Source organism: Pistacia vera, unplaced genomic scaffold, assembly GCF_008641045.1.
Source record: "Pistacia vera cultivar Batoury unplaced genomic scaffold, PisVer_v2 Contig926, whole genome shotgun sequence".
Lineage (NCBI taxonomy): Eukaryota > Viridiplantae > Streptophyta > Magnoliopsida > Sapindales > Anacardiaceae > Pistacia > Pistacia vera.
In genome coordinates this window covers 35,229-60,190 of record NW_022196808.1, presented here as the reverse complement: position 1 = coordinate 60,190, position 24,962 = coordinate 35,229, and the positions used below count along the sequence as shown (strand labels likewise).

General features: G+C 32.6%; 1 protein-coding gene across 1 annotated transcript; it reads right to left on the bottom strand.

The window, feature by feature from the left end:
• Nucleotides 1–22,481: 22,481 nt before the first annotated feature.
• Nucleotides 22,482–24,720, bottom strand: LOC116120120. The gene is made up of 4 exons (XM_031406061.1): nucleotides 24,499–24,720; nucleotides 24,178–24,402; nucleotides 23,620–24,080; nucleotides 22,482–22,578 (listed from the first exon to the last, which is right to left on the bottom strand). Exons 1-4 carry the CDS (start codon nucleotides 24,718–24,720, stop codon nucleotides 22,569–22,571), a joined length of 918 nt encoding a protein of 305 aa, XP_031261921.1. The 3' UTR covers nucleotides 22,482–22,568.
• Nucleotides 24,721–24,962: the final 242 nt, after the last annotated feature.

The following is a 24,962-nucleotide window of genomic DNA, read 5'->3' as shown; positions in this document are numbered from 1 at the left end:
CTTATGATTATGAATTGATTATATACTGATATGATTAAGCCATGTACTAATGTTTACCCATTAGTTAGATGATCTTTGAAAGATATACATGGTCATGATGTCAATGCATAATTAATGTTATGAAATGACATGAAGATGCAATGTAATACATGTTTTAAGATGATGAATGTGAGCAAGAGGTAATGTAAATGGATTGATAATCCATAGATGAATCAAAAGTATTAAGCTCACTAAAATATGTATTTACATGCCATAAGATGTTAGAGATACATATAGACATGATAGAAAACACGTAAGCATATCCTCGTATACCGATTGAGGAAAGATGAATATATGTTTTAGATGCTAAATAACGCGTAAGTACGCCTCCCGATGATATGAGCTCTAGATGAATTTGAGGTTAGATGATATAAAGTGCTTAAGATGCTAAGAAAAGTCTGATCGGCTAGACGTTAAATGGTTCATATGCATTTAGTTGCATTACATGAGTTATGAAGTTATTTACATCATGAGATGATTTATACTCATGTTAGATGATATTTAGATGTTATATCATGACATGTAATGTGTGTGTACTATGTTTACATACTTATTTGTATGTGTAATTGTAACACCCACATCGAGGTATGTAGCTTTACTTATGCCCTTATACCGTTAGTTGAATTTTGTTAAAGTTATCTTGAAAAAGTGTGAAGAAAATCCCTTAAATTGTCATTAGGGGTAAAATGGTCTTTTCACTCATATTTAGTTGAAAATGTGGGAGTGAAAAGAGATAGAATTTCATGAAGAATGCAATAAAAATAAGGGCATTATGGTAATTGACTAAGGGATATAGATGAAATTTCATAGAAAGTACAAGGGTAAAATGGGAAACTATAAATAATATTATGTTATATCAAGAGTGGAAGAATGAAACCCTAGCCATTCTTCCTCCACTTTCATGCCACCTTCATCCCCAAATTCTCTCAATTTCTTCAATTCTTTTTCAAGAGAAATTCATAGATTTTGGGTTATTTTTAGTGGAATTTCAATCTCAAGCATCCTTAGGTAAGATCTTGCACTAAGAAGTGAGTTTTAATTTTTAAAGTGTTGGATTTTTATGATTTGTGTTCATAGGATTTAAGAGAAAGAGAGTTGGATCAAAGAAGACTATTAAAGTGTTGGATTACTCACATCTAAAGTAAGTAAATCCTACTCTAGTTATGATTGAAGCAATATTGTGTAACGAATTTCTTTTATGCATATATGTGTTTTTATATGAAGAATTGTTGATGGATTTGATGTTGAATGATGGTTAGAACTTATCCATGAGAAGCAGTGTTTGTGTATTTGATGTTTGATGAGAGTTTGGATGAATTATGTAAGAATTGGAGTAGAAATTATGGAGTGTACATCTTGGATAGGTTTGGCGTTAATCTTGGATGATTTTGTTCCAAATTTTGGTGGCTTAGAAAAGAAGTAGAAGTGTAGCCAATTTAGAGCTTGGGTGTGCACATAAATTGTTTGATGAAATGTCATAGAGAAGTGCATATATGAGTATAATTATGTGTTATCTTGAGATGAGTTAGTAGATGGTAGAGAATGATATGTTTGCATTCCATAATGCATTATTGCATCTAAACATGTGAATTTAGAAAGAATTATAAGCATGAACCCATCTACATGCATACATACTCATAAGAGCATGAAAAGGCATTAAAGAACATTAAAGAGTAAATAGAAAAAATGAGAGTATTAAAGAAATTCAAATCTGAATTTTTACTTAAAGAAGTGTAAAAAGATAAAAGAAGAGAAGGTTGTTGCGATGGGGAACCCGCGAGTGACATAGCCCCGCATGCACGCCGCCTTTAGTGAGCGGCCTCAAAATTAAGAAAGAAGAATTGTACAGTCTGTTAGAAGTGCATGTGGATGAGGACTGTACCCAGAATTAGAGAATACACTCACACGACCAGGGTTCCAAATCATGCCTCAACCGAGTTCAATCGGCAAGAAAGAAAGAAAGAATAGAAAGAAAGAAAAGAAAAGAAAGAATAGAAAAGAAAAGAAAAGAAAAGAAAAGAAAGAAAGAATAGAAAGAAAGAAATACAGAAAAAGAATAAGAAAAATAGAAAACAAAATGCACATTCTATGCATTTTTGCATTTGCTTCAGACCTATGCATAATACCATGCCTATTATCATGAGTAGTGAGAAAGAATCGAGAAAGAACAGAGAAAGAATAGAGAAAGAATAGAAAAGTGTGATGCAAGGAAAGAAATTCAGAATTTAAGCAACGGAGAGAGAGAATGGTAGCATAGTGGGTTTACTTACTGAGTAATTAGTGCTCACCCCGTTGTTTTCAATGTTTTTGCAGGTAGTAGGTGAGACGCGATCGCATGGAATGTCAAGAAGCGGAAGGGTTTGGCGACACTGTCGAGATACTATTTTGTGACTTTATTATATTATGTAAAGATTTGTATATAAAGAAAAATTAATTATGGGCCCATTATTTCATACTCATCTATATTTATATATTTTATTATAATATTGTTTATTTTCCGAGTATACTAGTTAGAGAGAAAGTATTACAGTACACATTGATGTTTATATAGCCATGGGATAAAATGATGAAAAACATATGAATTAGTAAGAAAAGGGAAGGGTACCTAGATATAAAAGTAAGTGGTGTGTTAACAAATATGTTTAAATGAAGGTCAAATAGCACATTTAGAATGAAATAGATCATTCCTTATTGAGCAATTAGCGCTCACCCTTTCATTATTGATTGCTTTGCAGGTAGACTAGAAGCAAAGGATGCTAGAGACAGCAGGGCTACACGTGAGGGGAGATGATTTATTGTCATCTTGATGTAAATAATTATGTAAATGATAAATGTTTATGAAACACCTTTGGAAGCTTCCACCTTATAAATATGTTTTGATTGTGTAATGTCCAAATAAATTCTTAAAGTTTTTAAGATTATAAGTTTGGATCCTACATGACATCTTATATGAATGTTTTGGATATTATTATTATTATACTTACACAAGTTTTTCTAAATACAATTCGTTCTCCAGACATGTACCCCTCAGATTCTCATTGATGGATATTCAGAGGATAGTTGACTGGAGTGAGGTTTTACAAAACACAATAAGACTAATAAACAAATATCAACTATATCTTATTATTCAAAACGAAAAAAAAAAAAAACAAAAGATTTAACATTGTTTTTCAATAATGCCAACCCATTCTCTGCTATATCTCTCATGTATCTCATTATATAAAACCCACATTCAACGCTTCCCAAGGTCCCTACAGAAAATTAATTCGGAAGTAAGCATTAATATTCAAAAGGTAAAACAATACTATAACTAAAAATTAATTGCTATTGATAATAACAATTCTACGCACCAATACTTTTTGCCACGAGATATTAGCCCTTTTTTTGGACACCTTCCAGGCAGACTGGATTAAGATACCACTGTGAAAGTTAAAACAACTTCTGAAATTAACACACAGTATTTGATATTATATAGAGCTTAAAAATTGACATAAGTAGAAATACTAGCTTTTGCATTGCTTCCTGTAAATCTTGCCCAATATCTCCCCTCAATGAATCAAGATAGTACACAGTTAAAGTCTTCATGTCAATAGCAACAAGAACCTAATGAAACCTATGAACAAAATTGCATAAGTACCCAACACAACAACCACAAAGAAGCAATAGAATAATCACCAAGAAATAGTTTATCAACCCAAAACAAAAACGAAATAAGATTTCAACATGAAGACAATATATTATATTCAGATTCACACTAGAGTATACAATCAACACTCAAAATTCATGTTTGGGGATATGATCTTATGGACTAAAATCAGACAATGAATATGGCACAATTTAGCAACAGATGCACTCTCAATAATGTTTGAATCCTAATATGTCAGAATAATCAAATATAATCAATAACATCACAGATGATCAAAACTGAACTGAAATTGATGAAGCCATATTTATGAAGATTTTTCACTAAGAAAGCAAAGCAAAAAGCAGATTCTTCACATGCAAATATATGCAGGCGCCAACAACTACACAACCATCCCTTCAAACTACTTGAATGTTTAAACCCTAATATCCATTCAAACAGAACAACCAATTACCATTCCACACCTGATTCTTCACATGCAGATAACACCTAACCACCCTCTACTGCAGATTTTTCACACGCAAATAACACCTAACCACCACTCCATAACAATTATCAACAATAAAAGGAAAGTAACATACTATAATCCCAGCAATTCTTTCCATTAACCATTTGATTCTTCACACGCAAATAACACCTAAGCACCCCCCACTAACATTGTTTTTAAATCTTAAGAATAGATTATTCAAACAAGATTAAAAGTAAGGAAATCAATGAATTACTAACCCTAAATTGTATGGCACTATAATTAAATTCTTGTTCTTCACACTTGCCAACCGATTGGCAAGCAATTATGCCCTTTGGGTTCTTATTCCTATGGTGTTAGTGCTGCTTGCTATTGACAATGAGCTGGGGCTCATGAAACCAGTTTCATTTACATTGCCCCCACTACCCTTCAACTTCTCATATAAAGCCTTGCCCGAATTCAAAAAAATACCAAAATTACAACAATATGCAGTATAAACCTCAATGAAGATTAAATCATAATCACTACTATAAGCAAACAACTTACATTATATAAACTGTGATGCATAGGGCTGTCAATTCCTCCATATCAAGCACTTTTTCAAAATCCTTCTTAGATACGTAAGTATAGCTCTCATACCCGAACAAATTGTCATCTGTTTGCACACGAAGTGTTTGCTTATCCAGTAGAAAATGATTAACCACAGTTGAGAACATCTTCAGAGAAGAATTGTTCTGCACTCTACGTCTCTTGAACACCATTAACTGTCGTGTTTTCTTCTTTCTCAATAGTGTCACATCAACCTTTCTCTTCCTAGGACTTGTGTGCTTCTTGTCCAGCTTCATTTGTTTAGGCTCTGACTTAACCGGTGTGATTGCTAATTCATTACCCACCAAGTCAATGTTCTTAATCCCCATATCGAAATCTACCTTGTTATACATAGATTCTGATATCTTAGCCACTTTTTCTGGAGTTATATACTTCTTCTTTTGAAGTTTCTTAAAAACCTAGTAGACATTAAAAAACAAGTCAATATCATAAAATAATATTATGAATAAAACACAACTAATTTGAAACAAGTAAGGAGATGATTGCAGTTTTTATCATGTTAGTTGCTCATAGTACAAGTTCCTTCGGCTAAAGTAGATGATGGCTAATCGCATTGTTTACCTTCACCAAAAATTCTTCATCATCTGGGAATGGGAGAGATGGGCTCCCATCAAACACCACATCCACAATCACCCATACGTTGGGACCTTTATATTCTATAATAGTCCCCTTCGCCACAATGTTTGTCGAGGAATCCACGACATGGTAGCAAGTATTATCCTACAATAATAGAGTGGCAAAAAATTAATGTTAAAAAAAATTAATGTTAAATAAACATGTCATTGATATCTTGTTTACCAAAGGTTTAGATCTTACCACTGCGACCGATTTGGCCAATAGAGCATTGCCTTTCAATGGCTGATGATTGCTTCCTGCATAAAACATCAAACTTCTATTATTCAATTGATTGGACATTTTCTCCAATCTCTCCTCTAAAGCATTAAACTTCTTAATAAATTCATCTCTTTCCCCTGTCATCATATCTCTAACATTTTTTGAAAACTCAAAGTACACCCCATGGGTGATAAGCGTCTCCATACCTTGTACTGACCCTAGATGTTCTTTGGTGCCCAATGCTTGATTGAGGATGTCATTTTTGCCACCCGTTTCCAATGATCCAATCTTTGCCTTAGTCTCAAGGTCACTCTACAAATAAGACATAATAATTAAGCTTGTTTCTAAAGCCCACAAACAAAAGTATATTGAATTGTATAATAACATAATTCATCACTTACAATCTTCTCCACTATCTGGGCCACTTTTGAGTCATAACCTCCACCTTTTCTTTTTCTAGCCAATTTCCATGTCAAGCTTCTATCAATTTCCTCTTCAGTCAACCTGGTCTCTTGTTTCTAGAGAAAATTAATCACAAAACATGCATATTAACAAACACAAGATTAAAATGCTTACAATTTCTTCAACAAGATTAGCGCATCCCTTCCAGGAAAATCTATGGTTGTATTTGTTCTTAGCTCGTTTTTCCTTTTGCTTAGTGCTCAATGTTTGCCTAAATAAATACAATGGTTTGTGACATCCAACTAGTTAGATAAATTTATTAAAGTAGTTCTTTGTTTGGAAATTTCACCTTAAAGTTTTTCAATGATCACTTAGCCACAAATTCTTCCTAATGAAGTTGTACTGTGGTGGAGGTCTCATCAATTTACTCCTATTATCCACGAAGGGAATAACGAAATGCTTGTTCAAGTATATTTGAACGACCTCCACTTTACTCCAATGTCTTGAAGCATTTTCTTTCAACTCCTAAACGTTCCTACAAAAATAGTAAGTATTAAGATTCATGACATATAATCATTGTATTATTTCGATTTAGGTACAAGTTTTAGTAACTTACACACACAAAATCCCATATTTTTCTCTTTAAGTCTTCTGACACACGTCACCAGTCATCATAAATAATGAGAACCATAGTTCGAGCTACGATCCCTTCAAATGTGGCTAACTCTATAGCCTCTGGTCCGATAAGAACACCTCTTTTGTTATACTTTACTGTCAGTTTTGTTTTAGGCCTGCCTTTCTTTATTGGGCCCCTCTATTTTTTACTCTCTGGTTTTCCATCTTCTCATTTAGGGCTGCCTTCACATTCATTTTCATTTGAAATGTCTTCTTTTGGTGGATCCATGTCAAACAAAATTCCTACCAAAAAAGCCTGTCCAAAAAGTCTTCAAAAACCTAAAAATTTCAAATGTAGTGAATATAAGTACAATGTAATGTATGAACAATGCAATAATTGAAATTATAAGAAATTAAAACAATGCAATGCATGAACAAACAAATTGAATTAATATCTTACCAAAAATTTAGAAATTATTTGAATTTATTCAACCCAAATGCCCTCGACATCCAAGCGTGTATACAAAAAATCATCGTTATCACCACCATCAATAAACAAAGAAGCTTGTGCATCAACTAGGCTTTCAAATTGCATGTGATCATCAATCTCATTATTCAAATCGGACTTATACATTCTCTTTGGCATCACAAAAACAATAGCCCAATTTTCATCTAATTGGTCTGCTGTGTAAAAAACTTGTTTAGCCAATATGAAAGGATCAGATTTATGACCAAATCTGTTTGTATTTACAAGTTAAAACCCATATCATCTACTTTCACCCCACCGTTACTATCGAACCAATCACACTTAAATATAGGCAGATTAAACATGTGATAGTCAAGTTCCCATATTTCATCTATAACTCCATAGAAGATACATCACCATATATGGGATTCTTATCCTTAGCACTTGCAATTTGCATTGTATGTGCGACTAGGCTAACCCCACTACATTGTGTAACTCTATCAATATCATAGGCTCATGTATTGAATTGAAATTCATTAATAACATAACCCTAAAACTCCATAACAAAAGGACGAGGTCCTTGTGCTAGGCAACGCAAAGTGTTTGATAACTCATCACCATTGGCCAAAGAAATTGAAACTTGTTTTATACGTAGTTTATATCACAAAGTGTCATAAATTGGTTAAAGAAGACTTAAAAAATGGGGAAGCTTGATCCACCTTATCTTGTAGCCAATGTGAAAAGGTGCGAATATGTTGAGCTTGTAACCATTTTGGGTTTCTAGATTGACAGTGATGTTATTTCTTTAACATGTCCATATGTTCCCTATATAAATGCAATTGAATTACTCAACAAAATTAATTGAACTATACAAAGAAATTGAAATGAGAAAGGGATAATCGTTACTCAATATAAGGCTCAACTTCAACTATATTCAGCAACATATAAAGATGTGCTTGCTGTAATATTTGACTATCCACAAGTGTTGATTGACCACTCGATAAAGGCTTGCCAAAACATGTTAATTTGTCAACAAAAGCATTTGGATCACCAATTGGTTTGACACTGTCCATGTAATCTGAGCAAAACTCTAACGCTTCTTCTGCTACATAACACTCTACAATGCATCCCTTTGGCTGATTATTTTTCCTCACATAACCTTTAAATGTTTTCATATACCTCTCGAAAGGATACATTCATCTAAAGCAAACAAGTCCACATAACCTAACTTCTCTAATGAGATGCACTGTCAAATGTATCATGATGTCAAATAATGAATGACGGAAATATTTCTCTAACAAGCACGATGTCACAATAGCATCACTTTGTATCTTGGTTAACCTACCCACATCAACAACCCTACTACACAGTGCATTAAAGAAGAAGCATAACCTAATGATATCATATCTCGCGTTCTTGGGCAAAAGAGCTTTAATGGCTAACGGTTGCATAAGTACATGACAATCATTAGATTTCAAACCATGAATCTTTAAATCATCCATCGAGACAAGGTTCTTTATGTTTAAAGAATACCCTATAGGTACTTTGAAATTTGCTAAGCTTGCACAAAACTTTCGCTTCTCCACTTTATTCATAGTGTAACATGTTGGAGGTAACCAAGTACGTTTCCCTCGAACTTGTGGTTCCAGTTCTTTCCTGATCCCCATATCACAAAGATCTAATCATGTGTTAAACCCATCTTTCGTTTTCCCCTTTATATTCAACAATGTACCATAAATGCTTTCACACACATTTTTTCAATGAGCATGACATCTAGTTGATGACGAACATACAAATGTTTCCAATATTCAAGTTCAAAGAATATGGATTTCTTCTTCCATAGTTTATGTTTGCCGTCTTCACATAATTCATGTTTTTTCGGCAAGTTCTTTCCCCACACATTTTCAATGCCTTCAAGTTGTCTCAACAATTCTATCCCACTCAAAGGGTCATTGGGAGAACCAAACTCTTGAGCACCATTGAAAGCTTTCTTTTGTTTCCGAAATAGATGATTCTTAGGAAGGAATCGCCTATGAGCCATATAACAATTCTTCTTGGAATTCTTCAATCTACAAGAGGACGTACCTTCTACACATTCTAAAGTATTTTCAAATGCACTTCAAAATGGTACTTTATCTACTAATCTATAAATCTCAAAGATTGTATCTAGAATTCAAAGCAACAACATTCAAAATATCATTAAGTAACAAATTCAGTAACTACTTATATCAAAACAAATTGATAGTGATTCTGCAGTAACACAACACATGTAATCATTTCATTTTCACTTTACACTACTTACTAACCATAATGCATTATCTTCTTTGGTGTTAAATATGCCTAATTAATTGCTAAATGAAAATGTACTACTATATTGTTTAGACTTTCCCAAATGATTATATATTAATCAAGTTTTCTTTTTTTAAGGTGTAAATGAAAGCCTGTTGGGTTTCTGCCAGTATAAACCACAAACACCCAAGTAAATACTTTGTTCAGTTTATATTCTAAGACACGAAAAGATTTCTCACAATGTGACATTATTCTCACATTAAATCAAAAGACAGTAGTAATGCATGTATTATTCTCACCCAAATTTAGTGAAGGCACGAAAAGATTTTAGGAAGAAAACAACAATCTTACCGATGATGGTTTGCGACGGCGGAGGTGGCGAAGTGACAACTTCACTGATTGTTGTTGCTATCGGGACCTGTAGAAACAATCTATGGAAGAGATTTCGGCGGCTCAAGGGAAGAGATTTCGGCAATTTAGTGGAAGAAACTTGGGCTATTTAGTGGAAGAGATTTAGGGTTTACGGGCTCTTATTAGTTTAGTGGAGGAGATTGGGTGGAAGACACTTTAGTTTTTTGTAGCAGTTTTCTTGCCCTACTTTTGACTTTGCAGAATTTTGGGGGGAAATGGGTTTTGAGTGTTGACAATGATTGGAAGGGACTTTGGTGTTTTGGGCGGAAAATTTTGCCTTAGAAAATTTTAGGGTGGGAAGCCTTGGAGCCAAATTTCAGATTTCCTTCTTTTTTTTTTTTTTTTTTTTTTTTAAACTTAATCACTGTGAAGGATTAAGAATATATTAGTCAAGAAATTAACTTCATTTTTCCAAAATCCTTAACCATTATAAACTGTCAAGGATTAAGACTGTAACAGTCAAGGAATTAAATTGAACATCTTAATTTTTACATGATCCTTGACAGTTAATAACAGTTAAGGATTAGATAAAATAGTCAAGGATTGTATCAAATCTTGACAATTAAAAAACGATCAAGAAGTTGTCAAGGAAAATATTTCTTGACCCTTTTTAAAAACAGTCAAGAAATTCTGTCAATTTTTCTATCAATAAAGACCTTTTTCCTTATAGTGAATCTCTAGAGGAAGATTGCGGGTTGACTATCTAGACTGATAAGAATCTGTGGTGACAAATTCAAGAGAACTTGCAATTCAAAGTGAAGTATGGCTTGAACTAAGTGGAAGTGACTGTCCAAGTGTTATAAACATCCTTGAGGGTTGTATAAAGGCTATGGAGTGTGTTTTCATGTTGTATAGAATGAATACTGAGCTATGACACACATAAAATGGGATTTCTCTCTCTAAAACAGGATGGAAAGTCTATAGGGTTGGTGAAAGTGTCTAGGGTTGTTGTGCTCCCCTTTCTTCCCATGAACGACTTCTTTTATATTAAGGAGTTGATGAGGATAAAACTTATGAAAATAATAAAATATGGTAATGTAACGTATGTGAATGGCAGAATGGGTAATGCAATCCTAATAACGTTAGTAATCAAACTATCTGATAAATCATGATATAAGAGTGAATGCAACTCCTAATAAAGTCTAGGTTCATTAGTAAAAGAATTAAAAGGGATTTTAAAGAAATAATAAATAAAATATTAATCCTAAAATACAAAGGATTGTGATTAAATAAAATAATATGAAAGAATGGTAATCTAAATAGGTTAATTAATAAAAGGGATTTTTAGATATTTATTAAGAAGAGATCACTATTGGAGAAATACTTAAATAATTATCTCACCTTAATAAAATGTAAAAATAAAGTAGATAATTGGATAAATAATGAGTTTTTATTTTATAAAATAGGATTTAATTGAAAAAAGGGGGTTTTCATTAAAATAAATTAATTAATAAAACTTAAAATTATAAAATAAGTGCTGTAGAAATTTATCTTGGACCTTAATAAATACTTAAATAAAAGAATACAATTGAAATCACACCTTTGTGCCAAATAAAGGTTTTTTAGTAATTTTCAGAAAAGAAAAATAATTAGAACGAATTTACACCTTTAAATCAGTAGGCAAAATATTTGAAATAATAAAAAAGTCATTTGAAAAGAATTAAAATAAAAATTGGACTTGAAAAACTAAAATAGCGTTTTGTATTTTTCTAGAAGTTTAGAAAATATAAAATCAGCAAAATCGACCTTGTATTGAAAAGTCAACCTAGAATATTTCGGCTCCGTTTGGTTCACAATTGGGTGTTTTTGGGAAAAGTTTTCTGAAAAAAGTTAAAAAAAAAGTTGAATTGGGCGGGTATTACGATGTAGGATTTATAAATTAATAAAATACCCCCTATATTAGTTTATTTACAAAACACCTCCTATAATAAAATCTTAAAAGTTAACAAAAACACCCCCAACCCAATGTCAAATACGGACAGCCGGCCACCACCACCGGAGGGTGGCCGGGTTCACCGTATTGGCGCATGACCGGCTGGATCTTGCCGGTCGCGCGCCGATATGGCCTTTGCCGGCCAGATCCACGGTGGATCTGGCCGACAAAGGCCAGATCTACGGTCAGATCTGGCCGTATTTTCTCGTCAACGACGACCAACAAACGGTCGTTGACCGTTTGTTGGCTGTCGTTATAAACCGTTACGGCCAAAGATCTGGCCGTCAACGGCCAGATCTTTAGCCTTAGATCTGGCCTTTTCCGGCCAGATCCACCGTGGATCTGACCGGAAAAGGCTAGATCGGCGTACTACCGGCCAGATTCAGTCGGTAGTGCGCCATCCTAACAGATTCCGGCCATTTTCCGGCAGTGGTGGCCGGAATCTGGTAAATATGAATTACTGGAGTGTTTTTGTAATTTTTTAAAAAATATTTAGGGGTATTTAATTAAATTATAAAATTTAAGGGGTTTAAAAAAAAGTTGAATAATATTGGGAGTAGTATTCCCAAAAATCAAAGTTTTTAGGTATTTTACTATTTAACTTTTTTGGAAATACTAAAAGTAGTATTCCCAATTGGCAACCAAACGGAGCCTTTCATGTCTGAATGAATGGATAATGATGTACTTTCACAAAATGTTAAAATTTAGGAAATTATTTTGAAAATAATTTGGACGTGGGCCTTTTAAAACTAAGGTATCCAATTAAAATCCCCCAAAGTGGGCCTAATTCTAAGAAATATCTCGGCCCCAATAAGTCTTATTAGACACTATTAGTGTCTATATTTTTATAAATTAATTACCTAATCTAATAATTATGTCCAAAATTAAGAAGAAAAAAAATGTTCTATTATAAATAAATAAGACGGGACATGTTATAGATATTTAATTGAGCTCATTACATGTAAAAATATTGTAAAGCCAATTTCTTTTTCTTTTTTTTTTTCTAAGCTTAATAAATTATGGTTTTGAAGCAGGACAACTCCCTTATTATCTTAAGAATTATATTCTAAATGATTTTAATTTAATTTACTTTTAGGGAATTAGGGATTTTTATGGGTTTTATTTATGTTAGTATGACAAAAGGCGTAGAAGACGGTTGTAATTATATGTAATAAAATAAATATAAGTAATTACTAAATTTTTAGTAATTATTTAGTATGTTGAAAATAAAAAAAATTATATTACTTTTTTTAAATTTGTCTTTTCTCAAATTTTATCTTTTTTGGTAATTAGGGTGTCCGTGTCATTGAATACCCTATAAGTCTAAAGGACTAAAAAGTTACAATATTATTATAGTAGATGACTCCAAAGTTTAAATCCAGAAATTAAAAGATAGGAGTAAATCTATTTGATTGTTAGGTCTCTCCTCAATTGCCTTTCCGTTGACCAAGATCAACTCAACTAACAAGTTTGTTGTTGGGCTGAATCTGCTTCAGAAGCAATGGGCTGGCATAACTTGCTTCAAAAAGAGGCTGTTGCTACCAACTATTGTCTTATATTTATTTGTACGTTTTATATTATAAAAATGATCATGGTAAATCAAACTGAATTCTGAAAAGCATGATTTTAAAACCCCGCTTGGTCCAATCGGTTCAACCGGTTCAATCAGGAATCGATGATCGAGCCGGGTCTATTCGACTAAAAAATCAGAATTTTCAAATAACCCAGTTTAAACTGCGGTTGGACTGATTTTTTGTTACAAACCGTCGATCCAACCAGTTCGACCCAGCGATTGAACCACTTTGATTATTTTATTATTTTTTTATATGTCATGTTGATGTCAGAATGATATGATCACGCTAACATCAGCATGATGACATCACTATTCGACTCGACGGTTGAATCGGTTTGACTGGCCAACCCGATGACCTAAGCAGGTCACTCCCCGGGTCGGGTTTTAAAACCCTACTGAAAAGGCCACCCAGGAAAAAATAAATGAGAAAATTAGAGAGAATAAGAAGTAATAAAAAATTGCTGGCTCCCAAAATATAGGCGAATTATTTAATCCTTGTCCAGACAGATCTGGAAGTGGAACACAAATTTAATATACATTTTGAATCTCTTCACATTAAGAATAATTATAAAATGTTAACATTAAATTATTTAGTTAGTGTACAAGAATGACAAAATCAACTTTTCTTAATTTTCTTTTTATGGTCGAGGTGTTCCCTTAAATCTCACTCCGAGAAACAACAAAGAAAGTTGCATAAATTTTGTAAGTGAAAGAATTCTATTTGCATTTGTGTGATTTTGGTTTGTTAATATGAAAAATATTTTCAAATACTAATATTTCAGTCCTTTAATTTAACATAATGTTCATTAACTTAGAAAGTCTACTAAAATGACGAAAATATTTTTCAAAAAAATATTAAAAAATGTGTAATATGTTAATATATTACACAAACAAGATTAATGTGTAATATGTTAATATATTAACTTGAAGAAAAATAGTTCTAATTTATGTTAGTGTTATTTGTGTAGTGCATTTTTCCTTTTTCTTAGATGTGTATTTTTGTTTTTTCAGTATAGTTTTCAAATTAATTAACAGTTAACTAACGATTACTTAAGTTAAAGAACCAAAATGATAATATTTGAAATAAGTGCCCTTAACTATAGTAGACTGAATCCGAAGGGACAAAAATGAATTCTCTTCTTTTAATCTTATTATATTCTAAGAACATCTTCAATAAATATTGTGCTTCATGCTCAAATATTAATTTCGATTAAATCTCACAAATTATAAGGAACTTTATTTTTTTAATTAAATTTTATTATTCTCTTTTAATATATGGCTGAAATACATTTTTCCACCCTAATTTTACCGTAAAAATTGCCACCCCTTAAATGCCTAAATTACAAATTTCCACTCAAAATGAAACTCCGTTAGCAGAATTTGGGATTTGACACCCCACCAGATAGCAAAATTACCGCAATGCCCTTTTTACCCAAACAAATCTCTGTTAAATAAATTATCAAATTACTTTACAACCCCAAGTTAAAAAAAAATTATTTTTGGTGTGTTTGTTTTATTATTTTGAGTAGTATTTTTGAAATATTATTGGTATGTAAAGTTGAGTGATTATTACAAGATAGAATTTAAAAATTAACCAAAAAGCTTCATAGGTTTGCTAATTTAACTTAATACCACAATATACAAAAATTTTGTAAAATGACAAAAACACCCCCACAACACACAGTTGCCAAATTTTGACCACCATCACCAGAATCTGGCGTTACGGCACACGATCGGCTGGATCTGGCCGGTCGTGCGCCAAGATGACATTTTCTAACCAGATCTGGCTGTTGTTGAAGACCAGTTACAACCAAAGATCTGGCCGTTGGCCGTAGATTTGACCTTTTCTAGCCAGATCCACCATGGATTTGGTTACTAAATGATAAATCGACACACTACTGACTAGATCCAGCCAAAAGTACACCATTATACCAAATTCTGAACACCTTTTGACGGTGGTGGCCAGAATATGGCAAATATAGGTGGGTGGAGATGTTTTTGTTAATTTCTAAACTTTTTTTTCGAGGGGTATTTAGTTAAAATAATAAACTTAATGGGTTTAAAAATAGTTGAATAAAATACAATAGTATTTTCAGAATAGGAAAACAAATATGGCTTCGTTTGGTTCAAAATTTTGGGTTTTTGGGAAAAGTTTTTTGAAAAAAGTTAAAAAAAAGTTGAATTGGGCGGGTATTACGATGTAAGATTTACAANATCTTCTTCACCACATAATTCATTTTAGGACTGTCAGCTCCTGATTCTTCAACACATTTCATTACCAGATCCACAAATTTTTCAAAACCTGTGAGTGTTGCATCCAACCCTATGACTGAATCGAGAAACTCAGAGAGGTTGTATAGATCTTTTTCCTTATCCATTGCTACCTTCATCTCTTTAGCAATATGTTTGTTTTGCTATATCGGCCTCTTGTAGTTAATAGTTCCAACATGAACACTCCATGTGAGATCTTAGGGTTAGAGAGAAATTTGAGAGAAGATTGAGCCAAAATGCTCTAGATATTCATTTGATTGATAAAGTAAGAGTGGGTACAATAAGTAATTTATTACCGCTTCTTTACAATTAGAAAACGACAGCGTATTGAACAACTTTATCAACACTGGTTAAAACGACAACATGAGCAAGCAAATGATCGCTTTTGTCTAACATCCCCCCTCAAGCTAATCTGGGTTTGCAGTTTCAGCTTGACATTTCCTTTTGTTAGGGTAGGTGTTTTAAAGCCAATCAAATTGTAGTTATTGACTACTTGTAAAACATGTTAATATTAATAAAAGGCAACTCTATGTTATGTAAATCGTATTTCGTATATGTTATAATATATGTCCTTGGAATGGTAGGACTGTGACGAGGGAATTAAGCAATGATAAGTCTTGATTGCGAAATCCTTATGAGCACATTTGGTGGTCATTCTAGAAATCATTCGTAGCCATAGTATTATCTTGAATTAAGGACACATATAATGGTAAGACTATCATCGCATTGAACGGACTCTATCGAAAGATAGTAATAGATCTTGCATGTTAAAGTTGTTTTGTGACAACTTGGTACAATGCATGGGTGTTTATGGTTGGCAAGTTCAATGAACTAATTATCTAGAGGATTCCATATAGACGATAACCCCAGTGTCTATGGAATACATCCTCTAACGGATGGTGGTACGTATGATCATTAGACTCAAGATCACTAAAGCGTTGTGTCTAAATATCAATGTAGTTTGACACTGACCTAACCTATTCCTATTTAAGGCTTTTAGAATGGAAGTGATTGGCTACATTGAAAAGTACATCATGGCTATGATGGATCGACACAAGATTTATCACTCTTGGGTATAAGAGAATTTATCTTGTTGAGTAGTTCGGTAAATGACAACGATCATAAAATTGTGGCCACAGTGGAATTGAGTTGGTGCTCAATTTCAATTTTATCAAGTNCCGTCCACAAGTGAGTCTTCAGATTATTCCGATTACAAGGAGATACTTAATCGTACTCTTCCTGTCAAATTCTTCCTTAAGCCAATCACTACAAGGAAAAAGGTCTTTCTTGACGGGGTTTCCCCGTCAAGAAGGGGGTACAATGACAGTTTTTGAACTGTCATTGTAGCCCCTGTCAAGAAATGGTCCTGACAGTTTTCGAACTATCAAGGACCTATTGACAGATCCTTGACAGTTCGATAACTGTCAAGGATTTAGCAGAATTTGAACCAAATCTATTACAGTTATTTCTGTCAATAACTGTCAAGGATTTAGCTGAATTTTCATTTTTTTTTTAAAAAAATTTAGTCAAATTGTTGATAGGTTTCACACTATCAAGATTTCGTTTGTTAATTTTTTTTTTTTTTAAATTAATGAAATTTCTTTATTACTATGTATTAAATTATATAGTAGTTGAATGAAATGATTCACAATATTATGACCATTCAACAATATGTAATGAGACATCGAACAATTGATCGAATAATACATATATTACTGTTGCTCTGAGTAAACAAAATTGAGAAACAATACATAAATTTTACAATATTGCATAAACAGTAATGAAACATTTGATACATAGTTTTTGCCCTCATTGGTCTCCGACATCACTAAAACAACAATATATAACTAAAGAAAGTTTGTTACATACATTGCCCATTCTGCTCTGACTTCATTGACCTCCGCATCTTCGTATATTTCTTTCTTCATGAACTATAAAAGTAAACATGTAATACCCAAGATGTCAAAGGTATGTTCCCAACTCAAAATAGTCATTTAGATATTGATTTTATGTTAAATAGCATAAAATTTAACTAAGGGTAGAATAGTCAATTCATTTGAAACGGTATGAATCAATTATCCATAAAAGGGTATTAGGGGCAAAATAGTCATTTTGCCTATAGATAAGCATTAGAAAGTCAAGGATGAGTGGGCTTAATTGCATTTAATGGCATTAATTAAGTAATAATTATGTTTAGTGCCAAATGACCAAAATGCCCTTATATGAAGAATTAAGGACTTATGAGTTATACAATTAAAATAATTGGGCCAATAGCATAATTTTGAAAAATTAATTAAATATTTTCCTATAAATAAGAGGAAATTCGTTCAACCCATGAGAGATATCATTTCTTCAACCTTTCTTCAATTTTCTCTCAAATCTGCCATGAAACAAGCTTTCTCTCTCTAAGTTTTAAAGGATTTTTGCATAATTTTTTAAGGAGAACAAGATAGAAGCCTTGGATCTTCAAATTGAAGGGTTTAAGGTAAGGATTAAAAACCCTAGTTTTGATGTGATTTGAAGATTTGATATAGATGTTGAGGTATAATGTTATATATATAGGATTAAAGTGTAAAAGAAGATAAAGGCAAAGGATTCGGTGGGGGAATTCTTTAAAAAGGTAAGGAATAACCTCTCATGACTTTAAAGATTATGCTAGCGTTGGTAGATTTTAATGAAACCTTAAATTAAAGCTTTAAGACATAGAATTAGTTGATGGCAAGTGTAGTTGAACTCATTAATTTTATTTATTGGCTTGAATTCATTATACATGAAGTTATTGCCATTTATGTTTTATGAGTTATTATGTTTAATTGAAGAAAATGAAGTATTGATGTTGATTGTGGCAAAACTTGTAGTATTGGTGGCCACATGGTGTTGAATGGTTGCTATTAGAAGTGTTGATATGTTGATTGCATTAGCTTAAAATGTTATAGCAATAATGGATGATTATGGGAATGAGGTTTTACACTTCTTTTAAGATGTTAAAGACTATTAAGGTGAGATTTATTTGATCCATAAATTGACCTATTGGTTAATTGTCAATAGGAATTGATGTGGCATAGTTTAATATGAAAAATTCGGATTTGGTAAGTTTAGGGGTTATGTTAAACATGCTTTAGTATTTCAACCATAACTTGAGTTATAAAACCAAAATGAGATGATTCTTGAAGCATTAGAAAGTTAAGACATAACCTATAACTTTTATGTTTAGGCCAAGAGCAAATTCATTTAGGAAATGGATGGAAAATGGCCTGAAGAATAAGCTTCTAGTTATTAAAGTTTAAGATTTAACATAATTAATTCTTATGATTATGAATTGATTATATACTGATATGATTAAGCCATATACTAATGTTTACCCATTAGTTAGATAATCTTTGAAAGATATACATGGTCATGATGTCAATGCATGATTAATGTTATGAAATGGCATGAAGATGCAATGTAATACATGTTTTAAGATGATGAATGTGAGCAAGAGGTACTGTAAATGGATTGATAATCCATAGATGAATCAAAAGTATTAAGCTCACTAAAATATGTATTTACATGCCATAAGATGTTAGAGATACATATAGACATAATAGAAAACACGTAAGCATATCCTCGTATACCGGTTGAGGAAAGATGAATATATGTTTTAGATGCTAAATAACGCACAAGTACGCCTCCCGATGATATGAGCTCTAGATGAATTTGAGGCTAGATGATATGAAGTGCTTAAGACGCTAAGAAAAGTCTGATCGGCTAGACGTTAAATGGTTCATATGCATTTAGTTGCATTATATGAGTTATGATGTTATTTACATCATGAGATAATTTATACTCATGTTAGATGATATTTAGATGTTATATCATGACATGTAATGTGTGTGTACTATGTTTACATACTTATTTGTATGTGTAATTGTAACGCCCACATCGAGGTACGTAGCTTTACTTATGCCCTTATACTCTTAGTTGAATTTTGTTAAAGTTATCTTGAAAAAGTGTGAAGAAAATCCCTTAAATTGTCATTAGGGGTAAAATGGTCTTTTCATTCATAATTAGTTGAAAATGTGGGGAGTGAAAAGAGATAGAATTTCATGAAGAATGCAGTAAAAATGAGGGCATTATGGTAATTGACTAAAGGACATAGATGAAATTTTATAGAAAGTGCAAGGGTAAAATGGGAAACTATAAATAATATTATGTTATATCAAGAGTGGAAGAATGAAACCCTAGCCATTCTTCCTCCACTTTCACGCCACCTTCATCCCCGAATTCTCTCAATTTCTTCAATTCTTTTTCAAGAGAAATTCATAGATTTTGGGTTATTTTTAGTGGAATTTCAATCCCAAGCATCCTTAGGTAAGATCCTTGCACTAAGAAGTGAGTTTTAATTTTTAAAGTGTTGAATTTTTATGATTTGTGTTCATAAAATTGCTCACCTCTAAAGTAAGTAAATCCTACTCTAGTTATGATTGAAGCAATGTTGTGTAACAAATTTTTTTTTATGCATATATGTGTTTTTATATGAAGAATTGTTGATGGATTTGATGTTGAATGATGGTTAGAACTTATCCATGAGAAGTAGTGTTTGTGTATTTGATGTTTGATGAGAGTTTGGATGAATTATGGAAGAATTGAAGTAGAAATTATGGAGTGTACATCTTGGATAGGTTTGGCGTTAATCTTTGAGGATTTTGTTCCAAATTTTGGTGGCTTAAAAAAGAAGTAGAAGTGTAGCCAATTTAGAGCTTGGGTGTGCACATAAATTGTTTGATGAAACGTCAAAGAGAAGTGCATGTATGAGTATGATTATGTGTTATCTTGAGATGAGTTAGTAGATGGTAGAGAATGACATGTTTGCATTCTATATTGCATTATTGCATCTAAACATGTGAATTTAGAAAGAATTATAAGCATGAACCCATCTACATGCATACATACTCATAAGAGCATGAAAAAACATTAAAGAACATTAAAGAGTAAATAGAAAGAAATGAGAATATTAAAGAAATTCAAATCTGAATTTTTACTTAAAGAAGTGTAAAAAGATAAAAGAAGAGAAGGTTGTTGTGATGGGGAACCCGCGAGTGACATAGCCCCGCATGCACGTCGCCTTTAATGAGCGGCCTCAAAATTCAGAAAGAAGAATTGTACAGTCTGTTAGAAGTGCATATGGATTAGGATTGTACCCAGAATTAGAGAATACACTCACACGGCCAGGGTTCCAAATCCATGCCTCAACCGAGTTCAATCAGCAAGAAAGAAAGAAAGAATAAAAAGAATAGAAAGAAAGAAAAGAAAAGAAATAATAGAAAGAAAGAATATAAAGAAAAGAAAAGAAAAGAAAGAATAGAAAAGAAAGAAAGAAAGAATAGAAAGAAAGAATAGAAAGAAAAGAAACAAATACAGAAAAAGAAACAAAAAACAGAATAAGAAAAATAGAAAACAAAATGCACATTCTATGCATTTTTGCATTTGCATCATACCTATGCATAATACCATGCCTATTATCATGAGTAGTGAGAAAGAGTCGAGAAACAACAGAGAAAGAATAGAGAAACAACAGAGAAAGAATAGAGAAGAATAGAGAAGTGTGATGCAAGGAAAGAAATTTAGAATTTAAGCAACGGAGAGAGAGAAGGGTAGCATAATGGGTTTACTTACTGAGCAATTAGTGTTCACCCCGTTTTTTTCAATGTTTTTGCAGGTAGTAGGTGAGACGCGGTCGCATGGAACGTCAAGAAGCGGAAGGGTTTGGCGACACTGTCGAGATAGTATTTTGTGACTTTATTATATTATATAAAGATTTGTATATAAAGAAAAATTAATTATGGGCCCATTATTTCATACTCATCTATATTTATATATTTTCTTATAATATTGTTTATTTTCCGAGTATACTGGCTAGAGAGAAAGTATTACAGTACATATTGATGTTTATATAGCCATAGGATAAAATGATGAAAAACATATGAATTAGTAAGAAAAGGGAAGTACACCTAGATGTAAAAGATAAGTGGTGTGTTAACAAATATGTTTAAATGAAGGTCAAATAGCACATTTAGAATGAAATAGATCATTCCTTATTGAGCGATTAGCGCTCACCCTTTCATTATTGATTGCTTTGCAGATAGACCAGAAGCAAAGGATGCTAGAGACAGTAGGGCTACACGTGAGGGGAGATGATTTATTGTCATCTTGATGTAAATAATTATGTAAATGATAAATGTTTGTGAAACACCTTTGGAAGCTTCCACCTTATAAATATGTTTTGATTGTGTAATGTCCAAATAAATTCTTAAAGTTTTTAAGATTATAAGTTTAGATCCTACGTGACATCTTATATGAATGTTTTGGATATTATTATTGTTATTATTATACTTACACAGGTTTTTCTAAATACAATTTATTCTCCAGACATGTATCCCCCGGATTCTCATTGATGGATATTCAGAGGATACCTGACTGGAGAGGGGTTTTACAAAACACAATAAGACTGATAAACAAATATCAACTATATCTTATTATTCAAAACGAACAAAAAAAATAATAATAATAATAAAAAAAAGACTTACATTGTTTTTCAATAATGCCAACCCATTCTCGGCTATATCTCTCATATATCTCATTATATAAAACCCACATTCAACTCATCCCAGTTGAATGGGTCCCTACACAAAATTAGTTCGGAAATAAGCATGAATATTCAAAAGGTAAAACAATACTATAACTAAAAATTAATTGCTATTGATAATAACAATTCTACACACCAATACTTTTTGCCACGAGATATTAGCTCTTTTTTTGGACACCTTCCGGGCAGAATGGATTAAGATACCACTGTGAAAGTTAAAACAACTTTTGAAATTAACACACAGTATTTGATATTATATAGAGCTTAAAAAATGACATAAGTAGAAATACTAACTTTTGCATTGCTTCCTGTAAATCTTGCCCAATATCTCCCCTCAATGAATCAAGATAGTACACAGTTAAAGTCTTCATGTCAATAGCAACAAGAACCTAATGAAACCTATGAACAAAATTGCATAAGTACCCAACACAACAACCACAAAGAAGTAATAGAATAATCACCAAGTAATAGTTTATCAACCCAAAACAAAAATGAAATAAGATTTCAACATGAAGACAATATATTATATTCAGATTCACACTAGAGTATACAATCAACACTCAAAATTCATGTTTGGGGATATGATCTTATGGACTGAAATCAGACATTGAATATGGCACAATTTAGCAACAAATGCACTCTCAATAATGTTTGAATCCTAATATGTCATAATAATCAAATTTAATCACGAACATCATAAATGATCAAAATTGAACTGAAATTGATGAAGCCATATTTATGCAGATTTTTCACTAAGAAAGCAAAGCAAAAGCAGATTCTTCACACGCAAATATATGCAGGCGCCAACAACTACACAACCATCCCTTCAAACTACTTGAATGTTTAAACCCTAATATCCCTTCAAACAGAACAACTAATTACCATTCCACACCTGATTCTTCACACGTAGATAACACCTAACCACCCTCTACTGCAGATTCTTCACACGCAAATAACACCTAACCACCACTCCATAACAATTATCAACAATAAAAGGAAAGTAACATACTATAGTCCCAGCAATTCCTTCCACTAACCATTTGATTCTTCACATGCAAATAACACCTAAGCACCCTCCACTAACATTGTTTTTAAATCTTAAAAATAGATTATTTAAACAAGATTAAAAGTAAGGAAATCAATGAATTACTAACCCTAGGTTGTATGGCACTATAATTAAATTCTCGTTCTTCACATTTGCTAACCGATTGGCAAGCAATTGTGCCCTTTGGGTTCTTATTCCTATGGTGTTAGTGCTACCTACTATTGACAATGAGCTGGGGCTCATGAAACCAATTTCATTTACATTGCCCCCATTACCCTTCAACTTCTCATATAAAGCCTTGCCCCAATTCAAAAAAATACCAAAATTACAACAATATGCAGTATAAACCTCAATGAAGATTAAATCATAATCACTACTATAAGCAAACAACTTACATTATATAAACTGTGATGCATGAGGCTGTCAACTCCTCCATATCAAGCACTCTTTCAAAATCCTTCTTAGATACGTAAGTATAGCTTTCATACCCAAACAAATTGTCATCTGTTTGCACATGAAGTGTTTGCTTATCGAGTAGAAAATGATTAACCACAGTTGAGAACATCTTCAGAGAAGAATTGTTCTGCACTCTACGTCTCTTGAACACCATTGATTGTCGTGTTTTTTTCTTTCTTAATAGTGTCACATCAGCCTTTCTCTTCCTAAGATTTGTGTGCTTTTTGTCCAGCTTCATTTGTTTAGGCTCTGACTTAACCGGTGTGATTGCGAATTCATTACCCACCAAGTCAATGTTCTCAATCCTCATATCAAAATCTACCTTGTTATACATAGATTCTGATTTCTTAGCCACTTTTTCTGGAGTTATATACTTCTTCTTCTGAAGTTTCTTAAAAACCTAGTAGACATTAAAAAACAAGTCAGTATTATAACATAATATTATGAATAAAACACAACTAATTTGGAACAAGTAAGGAGATGATTGCAGTTTTCACCATGTTAGCTGCTCGTAATACAAGTTCCTTCGGCCAAAGTAGACGATGGCTAATCGCATTGTTTACCTTCACCAAAAATTCTTCATCATCTGGGAATGGGAGAGATGGGCTCCCATCAAACACCACATCCACAGTCACCCATACGTTGGGACCTTTATATTCTATAATAGTCCCCTTCGCCACAATGTTTATCGAGGAATCCACGACAAGGTAGCAAGTATTATCCTACATTAATAGAGTGGCAAAAAATTAATGTTAAAAAAAATTAATGTTAAATAAACATGTCATTGATATCTTGTTTACCAAAGGTTTAGATCTTACCACTACGACCAATTTGGCCAATAGAGCATTGCCTTTCAATGGCTGATGATTGCTTCCCGCATGAAACATCAAACTTCTATTATTCAATTGATTGGACATTTTCTCCAATCTCTCCTCCAAAGCATTAAACTTCTTAATAAATTCATCTCTTTCCCCTGTCATCATATCTCTAACATTTTTCGAAAACTCAAAGTACACCCCATGGGTGATAAACTTCTCCATACCTTGTACTGACCCTAGATGTTCTTTGGTGCCCAATGCTTGACTGAGGATGTCATTTTTGCCATCTGTTTCCAATGATCCAGTCTTTGCCTTAGTCTCAAGACATAATAATTAAGCTTGTTTCTAAAGCCCATAAACAAAAGTATATTGAATTGTATAATAACATAATTCATCACTTACAATCTTCTCCACTATCTGGGCCACTTTTGAGTCATAACCTCCTCCTTTTCTTTTTCTAGCCA

Excerpts from the sequence above, each read along its gene's own strand:
- LOC116120120 (XM_031406061.1), bottom strand. The coding sequence starts at position 24,720 with ATGGAGAAGTTTATCACCCATGGGGTGTACTTTGAGTTTTCGAAAAAT. Across the intron at positions 24,403-24,498 it reads TGGCCAAATTGGTCGTAGTG|GATAATACTTGCTACCTTGT; the intron begins GTAAGATCTAAA and ends CTATTAATGTAG. Across the intron at positions 24,081-24,177 it reads TATTACGAGCAGCTAACATG|GTTTTTAAGAAACTTCAGAA; the intron begins GTGAAAACTGCA and ends AATGTCTACTAG.